At 40.0% G+C, this 19721-nt stretch overlaps 2 protein-coding genes across 2 annotated transcripts in view; both read left to right on the top strand.

Annotated features, from left to right (window-relative positions):
- Nucleotides 1-3323: 3323 nt before the first annotated feature.
- Nucleotides 3324-4737, top strand: LOC105940244 (olfactory receptor 51E1-like). Its single transcript, XM_012882731.2, has 2 exons — nt 3324-3372; nt 3766-4737. Exon 2 carries the CDS (start codon nt 3784-3786, stop codon nt 4735-4737), a length of 954 nt encoding a protein of 317 aa, XP_012738185.2. The 5' UTR covers nt 3324-3372; nt 3766-3783.
- A 13614-nt stretch (nt 4738-18351) lies between these two features.
- Nucleotides 18352-19721, top strand: part of itgav (integrin, alpha V) — a 55321-nt gene continuing 53951 nt past the window's right edge. Inside the window, exon 1 of the mRNA XM_012882756.3 lies at nt 18352-18934. Coding sequence (XP_012738210.2) covers nt 18768-18934 — 167 coding nt within the window. The 5' untranslated portion in view covers nt 18352-18767. The remainder of the gene's footprint in view (nt 18935-19721) is intronic.

The following is a 19721-nucleotide window of genomic DNA, read 5'->3' as shown; positions in this document are numbered from 1 at the left end:
TTAAAATTGTTGGTTGTATGGGGAAAAAAATGTTCTTGAAAAGTATTAAAGGCCCTTACAGACATTTTACTTTCTTGATTTGTTATAAAGAGAAACTTTACAGATAACTATATAATCCAGTCATTACATAATGATATTTTGTCGCAATCAACAAATACATTAATCCAAACTATCCGAGGCTGCAAAACCGGCCCAGATCACCAGCACTCCTCTGTTGTGCACGGAAGGTGATATGAGGTGTCTGTGCTAACACAGTCTAGATGAAAAGAAAGTACACCTATGTCTGTTTTGTTGTTAGGTTTTATGTATCAATACATGAAAATTATCTGGTTTCAGCCAATATCTTAAAAAAAATCATTGTCACGATGCCTTTATATATATATAAAAAACTACAAGTTAGGTTGCGCTTTCTTTTTTAACATGACTGTATCAACTCCAGCAACTTATAGTATTAAGCATCGGGGTGTTTGGCTGGTGACTTAAGCTAGCTCTACAGTCATAGGGTGGTCACCTTGTAGTTTTTGAATCAATCATCAACTCCTGTATAGCAAAGAGTACAGAGAAAAGATAAATACCTCACTTCTGTAGTTCTTATAGACCCTTGCTTCTGCTCAATGCCGACGTAAAGGTGCTTTCTAAAGGACTTGCATCCCGTTTAGAGAATCTGCTTCCTCTTATCATATCCAGCAAGCAGAATGGTGTGGTAAAAAATCATCAATTGTTTTACAAAACTCATACTCTTTTTAATATAATTAACTCAGATGCAATGCCTAGACAGAATCTGGAGACCCTATAATTCAAGTGACACAGGAAATGAACGTTTAAAAGAGTTTATTGAGAATAAACTGGTGTTGCTGGAACAGGACCTGACTGGAGTGCGTACTGGAATCACTGTGGGGAAAAGAGCAGGCTTAGTGGTTGAGAATAACTCAATTGTGATGACAATACTCAGATGATTGATCCCAGCGGCTCCATCTGGATGATTTGGATCACTAACTGACTGATTCAAATCACAACACGGTTAGTCAGGGCAAAGGCTAGCAGGGAAGTTCTAGTCAGTTCTAGGGGTCATGCACAGGGAAACAGTCCACAGGGCAGAGGTTTCCAGAAGGGCTAGGCGAGAGAGGAAATCAAGGATCCAGTAGGAGAGAATCTTGTCATCAAGCTATAAATCAAATGTTGACATTTTTCTTTAACAATTTAATACATAATTTCCCCCCGCAGATATACTCTCAATTTCCCAGCTTTCCTCTCGGTTGCACTGTTTCCAGCCTCAGTTTGAGATTTGGAGGGCTGGCCTTTATGTTAGATTTTTTTTTTATTTAATCATATTCACCCATCATTGCCAGGGTCTAAAATCTGCCCTCAGGCCTTGAGAATCAGCAGTGTGGGCACCTGTAACTTAATTTGAATAGAAATGAAACTCTCGCGTTAACCAATCAACTTTCGAATTGGCTACTGTAGGTCAGCAAGCAGACATAGTAACGAGGATGTCTTTTGATTGGCTGTGCAATATTGAGAGGCAGGGCTATGCAAAGCTGCCAAACTTAACTTGATAAACTAGCTTGATGCAAGACTTGATGCAATCTACTGGGTTTCCTTGGATAGGATTTTTTTTTACCAATCTGTATAATCTGATTAAATTTGACTTTGGAAAGTGTCTTGAGATGACATGTTTCATGAATTGGCGTTATATAAATAAAACTGAATTGAATTGAATTGAATTGAATAGCTAATTTGTGTACTACAATGCTAGTTTTCAATGGCGGAAGGAGGAGAAGTTATTGATTTGGTCGACGATTTGGTTGCAGTGCCATTCTCAAGACAAACCTTTCAAGAAAAGATAGACATCGTAAGCAGAGGTCTGCCGACCCCCGCGCTAGCAAACCTGTCTCAACCAGGAAAGGGATTTGTCCGCCACTTTCAAATAGCTAGCTATGAGTGGTACAGATGGCTAACAGCCTCCGATAGGAACTGCAAACTGTACTGCTGAAAATACCTATTATTTGCAAGTGATCGATTTAGCGTTTGAAGCCACACTGGGTTTGTAAATTTGAGTTGTTTAACCAAGACAGGAACAAGACACCAAAGCACAGCTGGACACTTGCAAGCAACGACGCTTGTGAAAAGCTCTGGGGACACCCGCGTGGATCTACAGTTAAATAAACAAGCGTGCAGAGCAACAGAGCTGCACAATGAAAGGGTGAAAAAAATCTTGAGATATTGAGAAGACTAATTGATTGTGTTATGTTTTTGGGTAAACAGGAACTTTCTTTTAGGGGACACGGTGAAAGCGTTCAGTCCACCAACAGAGGAAATTATGTGGAGCTTCTTCTTTTCTTGCTCAAAACAACACAGTTTTGCAGTACCACCAGACTACTAACAACGTTTTCACTGGAACTTCAGGAAAAATCCAAAATGACCCGATTTATGCCATTTCTGAAGCGATCGAAAATTAAAAAAAGTCAGTTTATTGTTGCTATGGTGGACGACACATGCACCAAATGTCTGCACTATCAGTATGCTAGCCCTCTCTCATATGTATTTCACTCCACGGAAGGCCCACGTGTGAAATGAACGGCCTGCCACTGAAACAAAGTATTGTGGATTTTTGAAATGGAAGGAAAATCTATGTCTTATAACTACAAATCTGAAAGCTGTGTCCTATATTCACACTATTTAGGAACTGTTTTTTCTGCATTTACACCTTCTTTTGGTTGGTCTTTCTCTATTAGTATAGACACAGATCTTTTTGACAGTTCTTTGTAAAGTAGCTCAAGCTTGGTTCAATTGGATTATAAAATGTATGAACATTAGTTGTATTATTTTATCCTAATAAATAATGTAACAAAAAAATCTTATATCAATTTATGCCTGAAATTTAACTGAGATACTCAGAAAAGAATGTGCATACCATGTGTTTTGATGGATTTTGATGTTGCTCCCTACTTTTTCCATTTTCAGATGATAGACTGAACAGGACTCTGTCAGATGTTCAAACCTTGGGATCTTGCTTTCTAACCAAACTCTACTTTGATATTGTCCACAACATTGAGCTGTTTTTTGGTCTTCATAATGCTGTTAGTTCACTAATGTTCTCTAACAAAAATGACATGGAAAATAGTGACGCTTCATGGTATGACAAAAAAGGCAATTATTACCCTAATGATGTTTTTTTGCTGTTGTTTAAGAAGAACTAAAGAGAAAACATCTGTGATACACTCCACATTAAGTCCCTCTGGACTCCATTAGTAAAGGTGGTTCTTGTCTGCACAGCATTATGACACACTTAAAAGTTGAGCAGCGGTTTAGGTGGAGGGGGCCGTGAGTCAAAGACCACAGCGTGAGGAAACTGGTGCAAACTGTCTTTCAGTATGTCGTTTATGCTTTAAAAACCTGTTTGAGTAAAAGTGGATATGTAGTTTATTAGCAGATATATGAGCTTAAGACATTTTTGCTGCTGTAATAGCTTATTAGTTGTATCAGCAGGTGACTTAGCTGCTCAGGTTTAAAGCCTATTTGAACCTGTTTTTTAATCATATTATATATCAGTCAACAAATTATTTTAGATGAGGACAACATATAGATTTTTAGTTATGATTAACTTATTTTTTTCACTGTCTGTTAGAAAATTTTCAGGAATTGCAACAGGAACCATTTTCAAAAAAGTGAAACATCAGATTTCTTTTATGTTTTTATTACAGGAAAGATTCCATTAATGACATTTGCCTTTTCTTTCTCTTTACCCCTTTTTTCCTCTTTCAGCTCCACTGCTGCGCAGACATGAAGAACAACAGCAGCCACAGCTCTTATTTTCACTTAGCCCTTTTTACAGATATGGGCAGTTTAAGATATCTGTACTTCAGCCTGTGTTTTCTCATCTACCTGCTCATAAACTGTGCTAATGTTGCCATTATCCTGACGGTGTGCCTGGAGAGGTCCCTGCATCAGCCCATGTATGTTTTCATTTGCTGCCTGTCCTTTAACTCCCTGCGCGGTGCGGCCGGCTTCTTCCCCAGGTTTTTATCTGACCTCCTGTCCGACACTCATTTCATATCCCGCCTGTCTTGCTTTGTCCAGGTGTTTGTGTTGTACATGTATGCCACCGGCGAAATGGCCATTCTCGGCATCATGGCCTATGATAGGTTCGTAGCTGTCTGCCAGCCTTTACGCTATCGCAGCAAAATGACATTCAGGACGGTGCTGAGGCTCATTGTCCTGGCCGAGCTCTACCCCGCCTTCATCTGCAGCTGCTGCATCTCCCTGACGATCCGCCTGCCGCTGTGTGGGATCAAGGTGCAGAGGTTATTCTGCACCAACTGGCCTCTTGTCCGGCTGTCCTGCGTGGACACGGGTGTGAACAACATAGCAGGTCTGCTAGCGATGGTGGCAACCATCTTCATTCCCCTGCTGTTTGTCCTTTACAGCTACCTGCGGATTCTGCTCGTCTCCAGGAGGAGCTCTCATGAGCTGAGGGGGAAGGCGCTGCAGACCTGCTTGCCCCACATTGTGACGTGTGTCAACTATTCGGTTTGCTTTGTTGGGGAACTTTTACTGAATCGCTTGAGAGACGATGAAATTAATCCGCTTATCGTTGTTGCTCTGTCTCTGGAGTTTTTAATCATCCCCCCGATTGTTAACCCCCTGGTCTATGGGCTGAAGCTGCCTCAGATCAGGACGGTGGTGTTCAGATATTTTTCTAAGATTTTTAAGAGGTTAAACAGAGGGAATGGATAGACTTAAGGCATGCAAAAGGAAAGATTTATAAGAAATAAACTGATTTTATTGTCTTTATTGCCTTGTTCATAGATTTATCAATGTTCACATTCCCATGTTGTGTGTGAGTTCTGTGACTGCAATTTTGTTTAACGTAAAGTTTTATGGTAATAAACATGTTCTGCACCCTTATACGAATGTAGGTTTGCATCATAAATGTTGAGTATGCATTTATTCCTCACTTCAGTGTCAGTTCATTTCTTCACTGTTGCTTTTACCAAGCAAAGCAGAGTCTTTAGGATTATTATATTATTTGTTACCAAAGTAATACATAGTTCTAACCTACTGGGGTTCACCATAAAATACTGCTCCATATTTCCAGTACTACAGGAAATGATGCTGGTCTCCACGGAACTACACCAACCAGAAGTCCAGTTGTTTTATTGTTTAACCTTTTTTTAACTACACCTACCATTCGCACCAATTAAAATGTGACCTCTGACAGGTGAGGTGCTTAGGAGTAATCGCATCACAGAGGAACCTGCTGGTTTGTGGGATAGGCTTTACTTGGCAGCAAATGAACATGGTGTCTGTGTTAATGTGTTAGAAGAACGCAAAATGGGTAAGCATAAGGATTTGATGGAGTGTATTGAGGGCCAAAGTGGAATAGCTAGACAAAAGGATCAGAGCATCTGTGAAACTTCAGATCTTGTTTGTCTGCTGTGGTCAATATCTGTTAAACGTGGTCCAACAGAGGTGAACTGAGTTTGGGCGATTGACTTGGCCTCGGAATTACACAGAACTCATTCCTATTGAGGACTAACTGGACGTGCTGGATAAAAACATCTGATCCGTGGAGGTTCCCCCTGGCATATTTCAGGACTTAAAGAATCTGCTGCTAACATCTTGTTGGCAGAGACCAGGGAACAAATTCAGGGTGGTTGTGGAGGCCATACCTTGACGGCACAGTGTGTCACAGTAAAAGGAGAAGTAATACGCTAATCTTATAACTGACTAAAGCCTGATTAGTCTCTATTTCTTTAATACGTAATATGCTGCCCATTGTTTACCACCATCATTAATATATTAACTGTTGGATGGAAATAATATAAATTAAACATCTTTTATTTGTAATCATCTGATTCTGAACATTATTAAATCCACATCCGCAACTAGGATAATTTTCTAACTGTGGAAAGAATAAAGCTTCTTTTTTCTGTTCGTCTAAGTCTGAAATATTTCCTCAATTAAAAACCGCTGTATCATGGGACCTCTGGCAGACTGCATGAAGAAAGTCTTTGTCCAAACACTGATACGCAGAACAGTGTTTTTAAACAAAAATGTGGCATTCTTCAGTAAGGTGAGCAATGAGTCATTGAGAAACACAAGGAAAGTCATGTCTTTAAGTTAGAGGGGAAAAATCCAGAAAGGTCTGACCCAGGAGCTAAGTTTATCCACAATCTGAACCCTAAGGGAAATGAAACAGAGTTGGAACAGAGTTTGTTATGTTTCTTTCTGACTGGACACAAGTGAGCCTTAAATTCTGTTTATATATATATATATATATATATATATATATATATATATATATATATATATATATATATATATATATATATATATATATATATATATATATAAGAGCTGTTTTTACCTGTGTCATCTAGTTTCACTCAGTAGCAAGCGAGGCATGGAGGAGCACTGAGCAGTACCTCTAACAGGTAGCTTATGCCGCCATCTGCTGGATTTTGTACATTATTGCAAGTATAGATTAATTTTTCTCTTAAAAAAAGAGTTTCGCAAAATTAGTACTTTTCTTAAGTAAAAAAAAAAAACTATAGGCTGGACAAACCTAGGTGTCAAGCGAGTGCCCGAATAAAATAAATAAATAACTGGAATAAAAACTGGAATACTGACATTGAGCATTTGTTAGGAAAATGGCTTTGTTTACTACAATATCCATTGTTACCATTGATCCATTAATCAATAAAAAGGATTAAATAAAACAACCATAGTAATCACTGAAGGGATTATAATTTAGAAAACAATAGGCTGATGCATTTTCATGAAGATATTTATTAAAAATAAAAAAAGATTTTGGTAAAGTTTAGAAACATCCATTCATCCATCCATCCGTTTATCCCTCATGGGGTCGCAAGGGGTGCTGATAAGTTCAGAAACAATTGAAGGGGGGAAAAAAAAAAAAATCCTTTAGATAAGACAGGATTTAGTCATGCAGTGTCCGGCAAACTGCATACCCACAGAACAATTCCACATTTTGTCTTGCTAGATTTCAATGTATTTTATTTAGATTTAATGTGACAGACCAAGTTAAGGTTGTGAATTGATAAGTTCAAGGAAAATGGAACGGAAAGCGATACATAGCATTCAAGTCAGTAAAGCTGCAAGTGGGTATGTCTTCAAGGTATGTCTGTGTACATCTAGAAACGAAAATGCTTGTACTTCTTTGCACAATAGTTCAAGCTCGATCTGACTGGATAAAAAGTGTGTGTGAATTTTAGTTGATTGATTTTTAAGTATTGTAAACAGCTTGTACTTGTATAGCGCTTTAACTAGTCTTGACGACATCCAAAGCGCTTCACGCTACAGTTTAGTCATTCTCCCATTCACACCCTGACGGTGGTGAGCTATGTTAGCAGCTACAGCTGCCCTGGGGCAGACTGACAGAGGCAAGGGTTCCATACAACGGCACCACCGGGCCCTCTGACCACCGCCAGCAGGCAATGCGGGTAAAGTGTCTTGCCCAAGAACACAACAGAGCCACTCAGAGCAGGGGATCGAACTGGCAACCCACCAATTGCAGGACAAACTCCCTAACCTCTGCCCCACCGTCGCTCTGTCAGCAACATCTTCCAGCTCATTCTGGGCAATCCCAAGGCGTTCCCAGACTAGACGGGATATGTAGTCCCTCCAGTCATGGGTTTTTCCCAGAGTCTCCTCACAGTGGGATGCTCCATTGCACCTTATTAGGAATATATCAACCAGCTTGATTGGCATTTCATATCAACATTTGCTAAAGTTTTTTCTAATTAACACTATTCTCATCACAGAGGTTTTTGTTTTTTTTAACCGGTAGAAGAAAAACGCATTGATTCTACAAAAACAAGACCAGCACAAGAACAATCAGGAGATAGAGAACTATCATGTCTTTGTTAGTAAAATATGGAACTCCCCGAGTGCAAAGGATGACAAAAAAAAGTACTTTTCCTGACACTGTGAGTGTACTAGCAGAGCACTGATGAGGGTGGAGGTGACAGCAGCTGGTTCTGTTCAGCTCTCTCTGAGAGGCCACAGCCCAAAACACCACTCAGCTCTAACTCAGAGCCTCTTAGTCACTTGGATAGATAAAAAGATTAATCCCACTCAAACCTTACTCAAGGTAAACAGGTGAATGTAAGATGTAATAAGAAGGAAGTAGACAAAAATTTGTAGTCTGGCTGGTGCTGTTCCATTGAGACACAAAGTGACGAAACGTTTAGGACTTTGCAGTCTAATAAAAAAAAGAAGCTTTTCTGTGGAAACTAGATTTAAAATTGTTTGGGTGAGACGATTCAGCCAAAAACATGTTTGGATCCGTCAGACACGGTTGGTAACATTTAAAAGGATTTGTTTTCCCAGTTTGGCAATGCTTTGGTGTTGCATCCCTAATCTCTCAGTATGATAGGTACTCCGGCTTCCTCCCACAGTCCAAAAACATGACTGTTAGGTTAATTGGCTTCTCCAAATTGTCCTTAGGTGTGCGTGAAAAGTTGTTTGTCCTGTTTGTCTCTCTGTGTTGCCCTGCGACAGACTGGTGACCTGTTCAGGTGAACCCCGCCTCTCGCCCAGTGAACACTGGAGATAGGCACCAGCGACCCCATGAGGGATTAAATGGATGGAAATTAGAGATTTGACCCTTTAAAGTTATGGGGGTCTTTAGTATAACATCCAGTTTTGATGTTAGAGTGTTTGTTGGCCAGATCTGTGAAAGTAGGAAAAGTGTTATCTATAAAAAAAAATCCCTGCATGTAAGACCCCTAGTGCCCCATTGTGTAAAGGTAATATCGAGATTGGCGGCTGGAAAAAGGTGGTTATTACATATAGGACTTAGCATAGAAAGGTCAGACAATTTAAATGCTTGCCTAAACTGTATCCAAATTCTTAATGTTGAACGCACTACCGGACTTGAGGAAAACCGTCATGGGGAGAGAGGGAGTTTTGTTGTTAACAGTGCAGGAAGTGTTGACAGATTACAGAGCTTTGCCTCTTCACTGCACCAACCCGTGTCTGGAGCCTGAAACCAGTAAATTATTTTTTGCAGATTCGCTGCCCAATAATAAACCCTGAAATTTGGGAGAGCAAGCCCACCCCCCTTTCTTGGCCTTTCAAGCAATGCTTTACGAAGTCTTGAAGATTTGCCTCCCCATATAAAACTTCAGAGTAATGCATCAATTGAACGGAAGAAGGATTTCGGTAGAAAGACCGGGAATCTAGGTAACACATTCATTTTGATGCAGTTGATTTTTCCAGCTAGAGAAAGATAGATAGCATTCCATCTCTGGAGGTCAGATTTTAGTTTTTCTATAATGGGAACGTAGTTGGCTTTAAATAGTTCAGAAAAGGATGGGGTGATATTTATTCCTAAGTACTTAAAACCGGAATGTGATATACAGAATGGCAAGCTTGTGTCTGGAATCTGCTTCGCCGAATCGTTGATGGGAAAACACACACTTTTTGAATAGTTGATTTTATAACCTGAAAAACCACCAAAATCCGCCAGAATCTTCAAAAGTTTAGATTTGCAGGATAGCGTATCTGATAAGAAAATTAAAAGATCATCAGCATACAAGGAGGCTTTATATTCCATCCCCATTCTTGTAATGCCATGTATGGACGGTGTTGTTCTAAATTTAATTGACAAGGGCTCGATCGCTAATATGAACAGTAGTGGGCTAAGTGGGCACCCTTGACGCGTACCCCTAGATAAAGGAAAGTACTGTGAACATAAATTATTAGTTATTACTGCAGCCTTTGGGGATGAATATAATAGACGGATCCAAGCCATACATTTTTGGCCAAACCCAAATCTACCTAGTACCGCAAAAAGATATTCCCATTCTACTCTATCGAATGCCTTCTCCGCATCCAGGGAAACCACCACCTCTGGTCTCACCCCCGACGCTGGAGAGTGCACCACATTCAAAAGTCTATGTATGTTAATGAATGAATGACATCCTCTCACAAAACCGGTTTGATCATTTGAAATGATATTCAATTCAATTCAATTCAATTTTATTTATATAGCGCCAAATCATGAAACATGTCATCTCAAGGCACTTTACAAAATCAAGTTCAATCATATTATACAGATTGGGTCAGATTATACAGATTGGTCAAAAATGTCCTATGTAAGGAAACCAGTTGATTGCATCAAAGTCTTGACAAGAAGCATTCACTCCTGGGGAACCGTAGAGACACAGGGAGAGTCGTCTGCATTGTACATGGCTTTGCTGCAATCCCTCATACTGAGCAAGCATGAAGCGACAGTGGGAAGAAAAACTCCCATTAACGGGAAGGAAAGCCTCTGGCAGAACCGGGCTCAGTATGAACAGCTATCTGCCTCGACCGACTGGGGGTTACAGAAGACAGAGCAGAGACACAACAAGAGAGACAAAAAAGCACAGAAGCACACATTGATCTAGTAATCTGTTCTACATTAGATGGTAGTAGCGGGTGAGCCGTCTTCTCTGGATGATGTCACAGTTAACAGAACGCCAGACCAGGTGTACCTACTACGAAGAAAAAGAGAGAGAGCAAAAAGTTAAAAGCTGAAATGACGACAGTCATTTCAATGTAATACAATGCAAAACTGGAGAACAGTAGACTGAAGAACAGTAGAAATCAGTAGAGTGAGAAAATTAGACCCTGATGTCCTCCAGCAGCCTAGGCCTATCACAGCACAACTATAGAGATAGCTCAGGGTAACATGAGCCACTCTAACTATAAGCTTTGTCAAAAAGGAAAGTTTTAAGATTAGTCTTAAAAGTAGACAGGGTGTCTGCCTCACAGACCAGAACTGGGAGTTGGTTCCACAGGAGAGGAGCCTGATAGCTAAAGGATCTGCCTCCCATTCTACTTTTAGAGACTCTAGGAACCACCAGCAGACCTGCAGTCTGAGAGCGAAGTGCTCTGTTAGGAACATACGGGGTAATCAGAGCTCTGATATATGATGGAGCTTGATTATTAAGGGCTTTATACGTTAGAAGGAGAATTTTAAATTCTATTCTTGATTTAACAGGAAGCCAATGAAGGAAAGCTAAAATTGGAGAAATATGATCCCTCTTGTTGATTTTCATCAGAACTCTTGCCGCAGCATTTTGGATCAGCTGAAGACTTCAAACTGCATTTTGTGGACTTCCTGATAGTAAAGAATTACAATAGTCCAGCCTTGAAGTAACAAATGCATGGACTAGTTTTTCAGCGTCACCCCTGGACAGAATATTTCTAATTTTGGCGATATTCCGGAGGTGAAGTGTCTGAGTGTCATCAGCATAACAGTGGAAATTAATCCCATGCTGTCTGATAATTTTGCCAATCGGAAGCATATATATAGTAAATAGAATTGGTCCAAGGACTGAACCCTGTGGTACACCACAAGTGACCCTACAGTTTGAGGAGGATTTATTATTAACATGGACAAACTGGAATCTGTCCGACAGGTAAGATTTAAACCAGCCTAATGCTTTTCCCTTAATCCCTACAGTATGTTCAAGTCTTTGTAGGAGAATATTGTGATCATCTGTATCAAATCCAGCACTGAGATCTAACAGGACAAGTATAGACACAAGTCCATTATCTGAGGCCATGAGAATGTCATTAGTGACCTTCACCAGAGCTGTTTCAGTGCTATGATGAGCTCTAAAGCCTGACTGAAACTCCTCAAGTAGGTCATTACTTTGTAAATGTTCACATAGTTGATTAGCAACTACTTTCTCAAGAATTTTAGATAAGAAAAGAAGATTAGATATAGGTCTGTAATTCACTAACTCATCTTGATCAAGAGATGGTTTCTTAAGTAAAGGTTTAATAACATCTGATACTATGGTGTTTACTCGATAGGCTAGAACTTTCGACAGTATCTTAATGTCAGCATTTAGTAAGGAAATCGGCCTATAATCCGTTGGGTCTTTACCGGGTTTCAGTAAAACTGTAATGAGGGCTTCTGTGAGACTCTGAGGCAGAGCTTTCTGTTCAAATGAGTACTTAAACATAGTAAGAAGCAAGGGGATCAGTTTTGAGGAATTTTTTTTATAGAATTCGAACGGGAAGCCATCCGGTCCAGGGGCCTTTCCTTCTGCATGTCTTTGATTGAGTTCTCCACTTCCTGTCTACTCAGTGGCCTGTCCAAGTTGTCCCTTTGTTCCAGCGTAATTGTTGGAGTATTTAGCGTTCCAAAGAAATTAACCATACAGGAAGTGTCCTGAGGAAATTCGGAGGTGTATAGCGCAGAATAAAATGTTAGAATAAAAAGTATCATTAATTTCCTTGGGATCTATTGTCTGCTGTTGAGGTGTTTTCCTAATTGATGATATGAGTTGGGCAGAAGATTTAGCCTTTATCTGATGAGCAAGTAGGCGTCCTGCCTTCTCCCCATGTTCATAAAAGAGTGTACGTGATCTTAACAGGTTCTGTTCTGTCTTTTCGATAGATAAAAAATCATACTTTGCTTTTAGATTAAATTTTTCTTTGGATAATTCAGGTGTTGGAGTTGTTGAATATTGATGATCAATTTTAAGAATAGAATCAATTAGCTCTTCTTGTTTCTGTTTTCTTTTTTTATTACACGAAGCTGAAAATTATATTATCTGTCCCCTCAGTACAAATTTGAGTGTTTCCCTTAATATGGAGGGTGATACATAGTCATTATGATTGGTTAATATGAAATCATAATATATACAATTTTTAAACTTGGGATGGTCAAATTCAGTCCAGGCTCAGAACGAAACAGAAAAAAAACTCTTAATCCGGCACCAAGACATAAACTGTGAATCAGACACCAATTTCCGTGTCATCAGCCACTCAATATGTACAGCAGTGCTTTCTTGCATGTACTGTGCACTCCACAAGAGGTGACATTTACAAACAATAAGTAATAGAGCTTCCATGTGATTGCAACTGACAGCTAACTATCAATTTGCTGCAAAGTGGCCCGCTCCAGTTTGCCGCCCTGGGCAGAAAGCCACATTGTCCTTATCAAAAACCGCCTCTGATGAGTATAACAGCAAGTTTAGTCTCTAGATGTGCAAAGCTGGTAGAGACACACCCCAAAAGACTTGCAGCTGTGATTGCAGCGGAAGTAAACATGTGAACAACACATAATTAGATTTGCGTTTCTGAAACAACTTGCAAACTCTGCATCGTTTTCTTTCCTCTTTACAAGTATGTACCCCTTCATGTTAGTTGTCACCTGACTAAATGTGAAGACTGCTGCAGGTTCTGGCACTATCGTCCCTACCCTTACTGTAACTCCTCATTGGTCTCGGTCGTTAAGCAGCCCTTTTAAAGGCCAGTCTAAAACGAGAGCAGCCAAAATACCCTCACTTTGCAAAAAATGCTCACACCAACCAACCCCCACCCAAAACAAAAACTCAGACTGGTGATGATGAGGACGGCCAATCAAGAGTGCATGAGCTACACAACAGGCCGAAGCCAAACCTGCATGCATCTGGGCCCGGCGGCTTACGTAACCGGCATAGCTTTGGCTTACACAATTTGTTTTACACCAACTCTCCTGTCACACACACACACATAGAAACACACACACACACACACCGTGTTGTCTCTGCCTCACACCGCTCTGTTCCCAAACACGCTCTCCTGCTTAGAAACACATTTATCTTGATACCTCATAGCCTTGTCAGATGTTTCAGACTGAAAGCATTAAAAGCTAACTCACACATTACCTCCCCCCCCCCCCGACACACACACACACACACAAACATACGCACGCACACACCCCGAGAATCTCTTGGGAGTTCTGCCACACATTCTTGTGTGCACACTTCATTGTTGCACTTTTTCGGAGCAGTTCATGGCCAAATAAGACGAAAAAGCCCCCAACAGGCTCACTCGCCGACTTCTGGCTGGGTGCAGACGTGACTGTTCGCAGATTTGTAGACAAAGAAATCGAGGGAAGTGTAGCTCAGCTGGAGCCAGGCGGGTTATCCAGATGTTCTCACTGTAACACCGCATGTAATGTCCTCTGAAGCCAACATTACGTTCACTTTCGTGAAAAGGGACAGTCACTTGGCTCAGCTTGGCACTCAAGTTGGAACCTTAGCTTAGATGGTTTGAAGTCACGCACAGGAAAGTTGGAGGCATAGAAGCCTCAAGGTCTGTCCTTACAAGGGCTTTCCTCGGCTTACATCTGAGTCCATTAAACGCTAAAATCATTCCGTATTTCTGTCCGTGGGGTCAGACCGTGGAGCTCAGGAGATGTCCAAGCATAATCCAGTTCACCAAGTTGTACAGAAGTAGGATTCTCAAGAGGTGTACAGAAGAAAAGGGTTTAGCCTCTTTAGGTTTTATCATTGATTTATTGTGTTGTTTTCTCTTTGGGGGTTTGAGGTCTTCTATTTTGTGGTTTCTTCATGCGAGTGTGAGTGTTGTTGGGTATGGTGCTGAGCAGAGGAGAAGGGGGCAGGATAAAATAGGCTCATGTTTCTTCCTGCTCCTTTTCAGACATGTGAAGTTTGTTATCCATCCGTTTATTTACTTGTTAATGGTATTACTGGGTTTAATGTGATAGAGCTATGTGTTATTGTAGATGTTTGAAATAAAGATATTTCATTTATCCTTTTCAACCCGCTACAGACAGTGGATGTGATTTTTCTTTTCTTCTTTTTATTTTTGATAAAGAATAAAACCAGGTCAGCACCTATATTATGTCTTACTGTGTTTATATAAAATATGTATTTAATCAAAACTGATAATGGCAGTTTCTTTATTTTCAAGTCTTTTTTTAATTGATTCAATTTGAAAGTTTTTTTTAACTATACACACAAATAATAGCTTCTGCTGATCTGAGATTATAACAAATACTGTTCCCTTCATAACAAAAGACCAGAATAAGTAACAATTATAAGACATAAAAAGAACACTTGTGAAATCATACTTGTAAACACCATTTTACAGTCACATTTCATGCACAATGTTTATGCACAATGTAAACTATAATCAATAAATTAATTATAAGTGGCCACCGTTCAGGTGGCTGCTCATTCCATTGTGGCTGTCAGATCAGAACAGTATATTAGAGAAATACATTTCTTTCCTTAATTTCCTGTTATCTATTTAGCAAATACCCTAAACTGAAAGTCATAGAAATAATTGGGTTTGGCTCAGCAGTATTATTTTTTTTTAATATTTTTTATGATGAACTACCAGAAGATTAATTAAGAGAACATAGCAGTAAAAACATAGTAAAAAACCCCCAAAAAACAGCTATTTATTTAGATATGTATTAATGTCTCACCCCATCTTTGGTAATATTATTGTTTTTTTTATTTTTATTAATCTATGCTTAAATCCTTTTTATAATCATTTTGCTTAATTTAATCTTGATCAATTACAGTTTTCCATTGACTTCTCTTTTCCTGGGATCCCAGGTTTCACAATATTAACGTTTTTTAACGCTAAATCTTAATTCAAGTGAAGAAAACCACTGGTTTGAGTATAAAAACATGACTTGAACTTAAACCTGAACTGAAGTTTTCTGTTCTGATGTCTGGCTAGCAACTGGATAAACCACTTGCCAGTCTTAAGTTACAACATATCTGTCTTTAAATGAGTAATCTCTTTGAACGGATATGAAGATTTTCCCACAATATTTATTTTTCAAGTGGCCTTCTTTTTATCCAGTTTTCAAAGAGAGATACCGTTACACCAGTACAAAGCTGAAAGACAAATCTTAAAACAATCACCAGCAGGTCAAAATGCTTAGTTCATCTAAAGCAGACGATGTGTGTCTGCCTTTGTCTAAAGAAGATATCTGTTAAATTTGTAACTATTTCTTCACTGTAAAATAAAATAGGGACATTTGGCCAAGAGATTCCCTTTACGTCCAATCAGAGTGCTTTTTCACGGTCTGCTCTAGTATCAACAAAAATGTTCCAACATTTTAATTATAACAACTGTTTTTTTTTTTACTTGCTTTTACTCTGTTTTTATTTTTTCTATGTTTTAATCATGTAAAGCACTTTGTGTTGTCCTTGTACTGAAATATGGCTACACAAATAAAGTTGCCTTGTCTTACACCAAGGCAAAAAAAAGTGTCTTTGTTTTAATTTACTTTGTGAAGTTATCATTAAAAGACAGGAAACTGAGTTCTGGGTAAAGTGTACGTTTAGCGGCGAGTTATCTAATATACAGAGCGGGTTTACGTTTCCCTTTCCGGTGAGCAGCCGCAACCATATTTTCAACTCATACTTTGATGATTTTTATGCATTTTTTCCAATTAAAACCAAAACTTCCAGTAAATTATGGTTGTTAATCTAGTATTGTATTTCCTTTTGTTTTTTTTTGTTTTTTTTGTTACTCTTCATGGCACTGATAACAGTGAACTGATGACCTCCAGCTGGCTGGAGCAGAAGAGGACGGGATGAGAGAAATTCCTTATCTCGGCTGACAGCTGTCTCATGCAGAACTGTCTGCCTCTTCTGTCTGATGCTCCGGAATAAACTTCCTGTTGTCCATCAAGAGTTTAGTGTGTAAATATAAACACAGAGAGATGGGGAAACCATGACAGAAACATTTGGCCTTCAAAATAAAGGTACTTATTTAACGCTAGTTATCCATCTCTGCCATGGAATGGCAACCATTCTGTACTCCGCCTCTCTCCCATTGACTGCTGGAAATAGGCACCATCCCCCGTCACCCTGCATGGATAAGCATGCACAGACAGTGAATGCATTGGATGGATAGCTATTTCTCTAGCCATACCTCCATCATCTATACCCACTTATCCATAACAGGTTGTTGGGAGGCTGGTGCCTCTCTTGGGTTATCGTTGAATGAGAGGCAAAAACAGGGCAAACAACTGCATGCACGCACTCAACATATCCATGGCTTAAAAATATTCAGAGGTTACAGGCTCATGTGTTTCAGTGAACAGCATCACATCAATTGGCCTCTAAAAAGCAACATCTGGAGTAATAGAGTCTTCTATGCTTCATGAATGTAAGAGCCCCATCTTTCATTTTAAGTACTATTTGAGAAAGTCAGAAAGAAACTTATGGAGTTTGCTCTACTTGAGACTTAAACTGGAGCTCGGGGCTTTGATAAGATGAAACTAATAATGATTTTTTTTTTCCTGCAACTTCATCTACACTCCAGTTAGGTGTCATGAAACAGAAGATGAATATCCAGAGAAGCACCTCTTTTCCACTGTTAAGTATGGAGGGGCTTCTGTAATGCTGTGGGCCTGCATTCTTTTGAAAGGTCCTGGGAACTGTTAGTGTGCATACTGAGACACACTGAGCAACAAAAGTAACAAACAGCCCGACTCTGCATGGAAAATATAAGACTGCTATGACACTCTGCCATGATGTCACCCCCCCTCTGTTTCTTCTTGGTGAATCATGGGCATCGACCTTAACAGAGACAGATGAGGTCTGTAATGCTTCAGATCTTGTTTACCGGGCCAAGAAAGATGAGATGTTCAACCACTTTGTTTCATCTGAAACGTCTCCCAGGAAAAGTCACACGGAAAACAGTTTGAGCATATCTGGTACAACAAGAAGCAGGCAAAGCAGTGAACCTGGAACTAAGTGCTGCTGTCTATGCTGTGGTCCATTTAACTGTGAAGTCTGAAAAAAGTGGGAATGACCTTAAACTAGACTATCCCACAGTTCTTTGAAGACCTGTGGTTTTTGTTTCACCACACTATTATTACCAATTGCAACCTAATGTATAAGCTCTTTGAAACACTGTAGCAACATATTAAGGGATGTTCATCTGGGATTCACTAAAGGTTGCATCAGAATCAAAATCAGAATCAAGTTTAATCGCCAAGTAGGTTTGCACTTACAAGGAATTTGACTTGGTATTGATGGTGCAAACAAAAAAATAAGAATACAGTAAAATAAGAAGTAAAAGGATATATACACGGAAGCTGTATACACTCGGCAGACTGTTCATCAATGTAACGCAGAAGCTTGTAAGTCCTGAACGGGGGAGAGAGACATCTTACTGTGCATTAAAGATTTATTGATGTAAAAGTGCTCAAATTCACAAATAAAATGTTTTACTTTGGCCATAGGGAAGACAAAATGGATTTTGAGGTCAGGTTAATTCGAAACCTCCAACTTTCCCACTTAAAGATGTGAATTCATGGAACTTTTTGGATACATTTTTCATAAGATTGCTCTAGTCCAATTAAATGGTTTCTTCAATCCATCAAATGCCAATGGATAATATTTTTAATCCTTTTTTATTTTGTTTTCCACTGACAAAGTCCAAGTCCAGTTATTTTAAAATCACAGCAACCGTAAGCTGAACCACTGGTTAAACGTTTCCACGCGTTGCTGAGTGCTTTTATTTTGAAAGGAAAAGGAAACCCAGCGGATGTTGACAGCCGGGGTTTTTAGCGGCCGCTTAATCACAGCGGAACGAGCCTCTCCTGACACATTTCCACACATTCCTGGTACTGGAGCGGTCTTGGCCTCGGTCTTGGGGGGGTTGTTCTCGACATTCTGTGTCTTTTGTCAGCCACGAACAAGCAGTGAAACGTCCGAAGGAGCACCGGACCGAACCGAACCGGACTCGGGCTCCCTGCTACCCCCCTCGGCTTGCTTCGCTCTCTGGCTCCAGCGAGAAGCGGAGAATCCCCTCACACGACTACCTCTCTGCCGGCTGCGGGGAGAGCTCCAGCTCGCCGAAGGTGACTCCGTGGGTGGATTAGCGCCTCGGAGTAAGTGACCAAGTGAGTGGGGAACGTGGTCCAGGGTCGGCGTCGAAGCCGCGGGGGATCTCCGGCAGCCACCGCAGCGGCCATGGCAGGAGGACGGGCGGCCGTCGGGCTGCTCCTTCTGGGGTGTTTGAGCTTCCAGCGCGCCGCCGCCTTCAACCTGGACGCGGAGAAGCCCTTCGAGTACACCGGGCCAGAGGGAAGCTACTTTGGCTTCTCCGTGGACTTCTTTAAATCCCCAAACAACCTGAAGTAAGAGCTCGTTAAATCACTGCTGCTCGCATAGTGCTGAGGGAGGATGAGCGTAAGCAGCACTTTGTCCATCCTCTGCTTTCACTGGGCTGTTTTCTGAGTGTTTTCCCCAAATTCATTCAAGTTCCACTATTCCTTTTAAAGTTTGTGGGGATATTACAGTTATTTTTCCGTAATGCGGGTAAAGATACACCACATTAGTTGGGAAAGATTTCATTTCCCTCTGGGATAAATAAAGTATTTTTTAATTAAATTGAAATAAACCTACAAGGCTGCATTTGATACATTGAAGTAGGACCTCTAACTAAAAGGCGTTCACACTTTAGCATCCTCTTGTTTTGGCTTCTGTTAATAATCTAAGTACTTTAGGTGAATACAAAAATACTTAATTAGTCCCAAAGAGAAGTCAAATGCTGGTGTAACTCGTGTTTTTTTTTTTTTTTTTTTAGAAAGGTTGTTGTAGATGCTGATGGTTGCAGGCAGGAAGGATCTCCTGTAGCGCTCTGTCTTACAGCGGCTCTGGAGAAGCCTCTGACTGAAGACACTTGTTGTAAAGACAGTCTGATGACTGATTAAGAGGATGCTCAGGGTTGTCCTCAACACTGTGCTGGACGATATAGACAAAAGCATATGAATAAAATAGAAACCATATTTATGGATATCAAAAATTATCAAAAAAAATTCAAAATGTTTATTGTAAGTGCAGCTCTGGCCATTTATGCTGTTGCTTTATAACCTACTTTTAGATACAGAAAACACAACCAATTATTAAACCATTTTTTTTTAC

This window comes from Fundulus heteroclitus, chromosome 7 (genome assembly GCF_011125445.2).
Source record: "Fundulus heteroclitus isolate FHET01 chromosome 7, MU-UCD_Fhet_4.1, whole genome shotgun sequence".
NCBI lineage: Eukaryota > Metazoa > Chordata > Actinopteri > Cyprinodontiformes > Fundulidae > Fundulus > Fundulus heteroclitus.
This window is presented reverse-complemented; position numbering and strand designations above follow the sequence as displayed.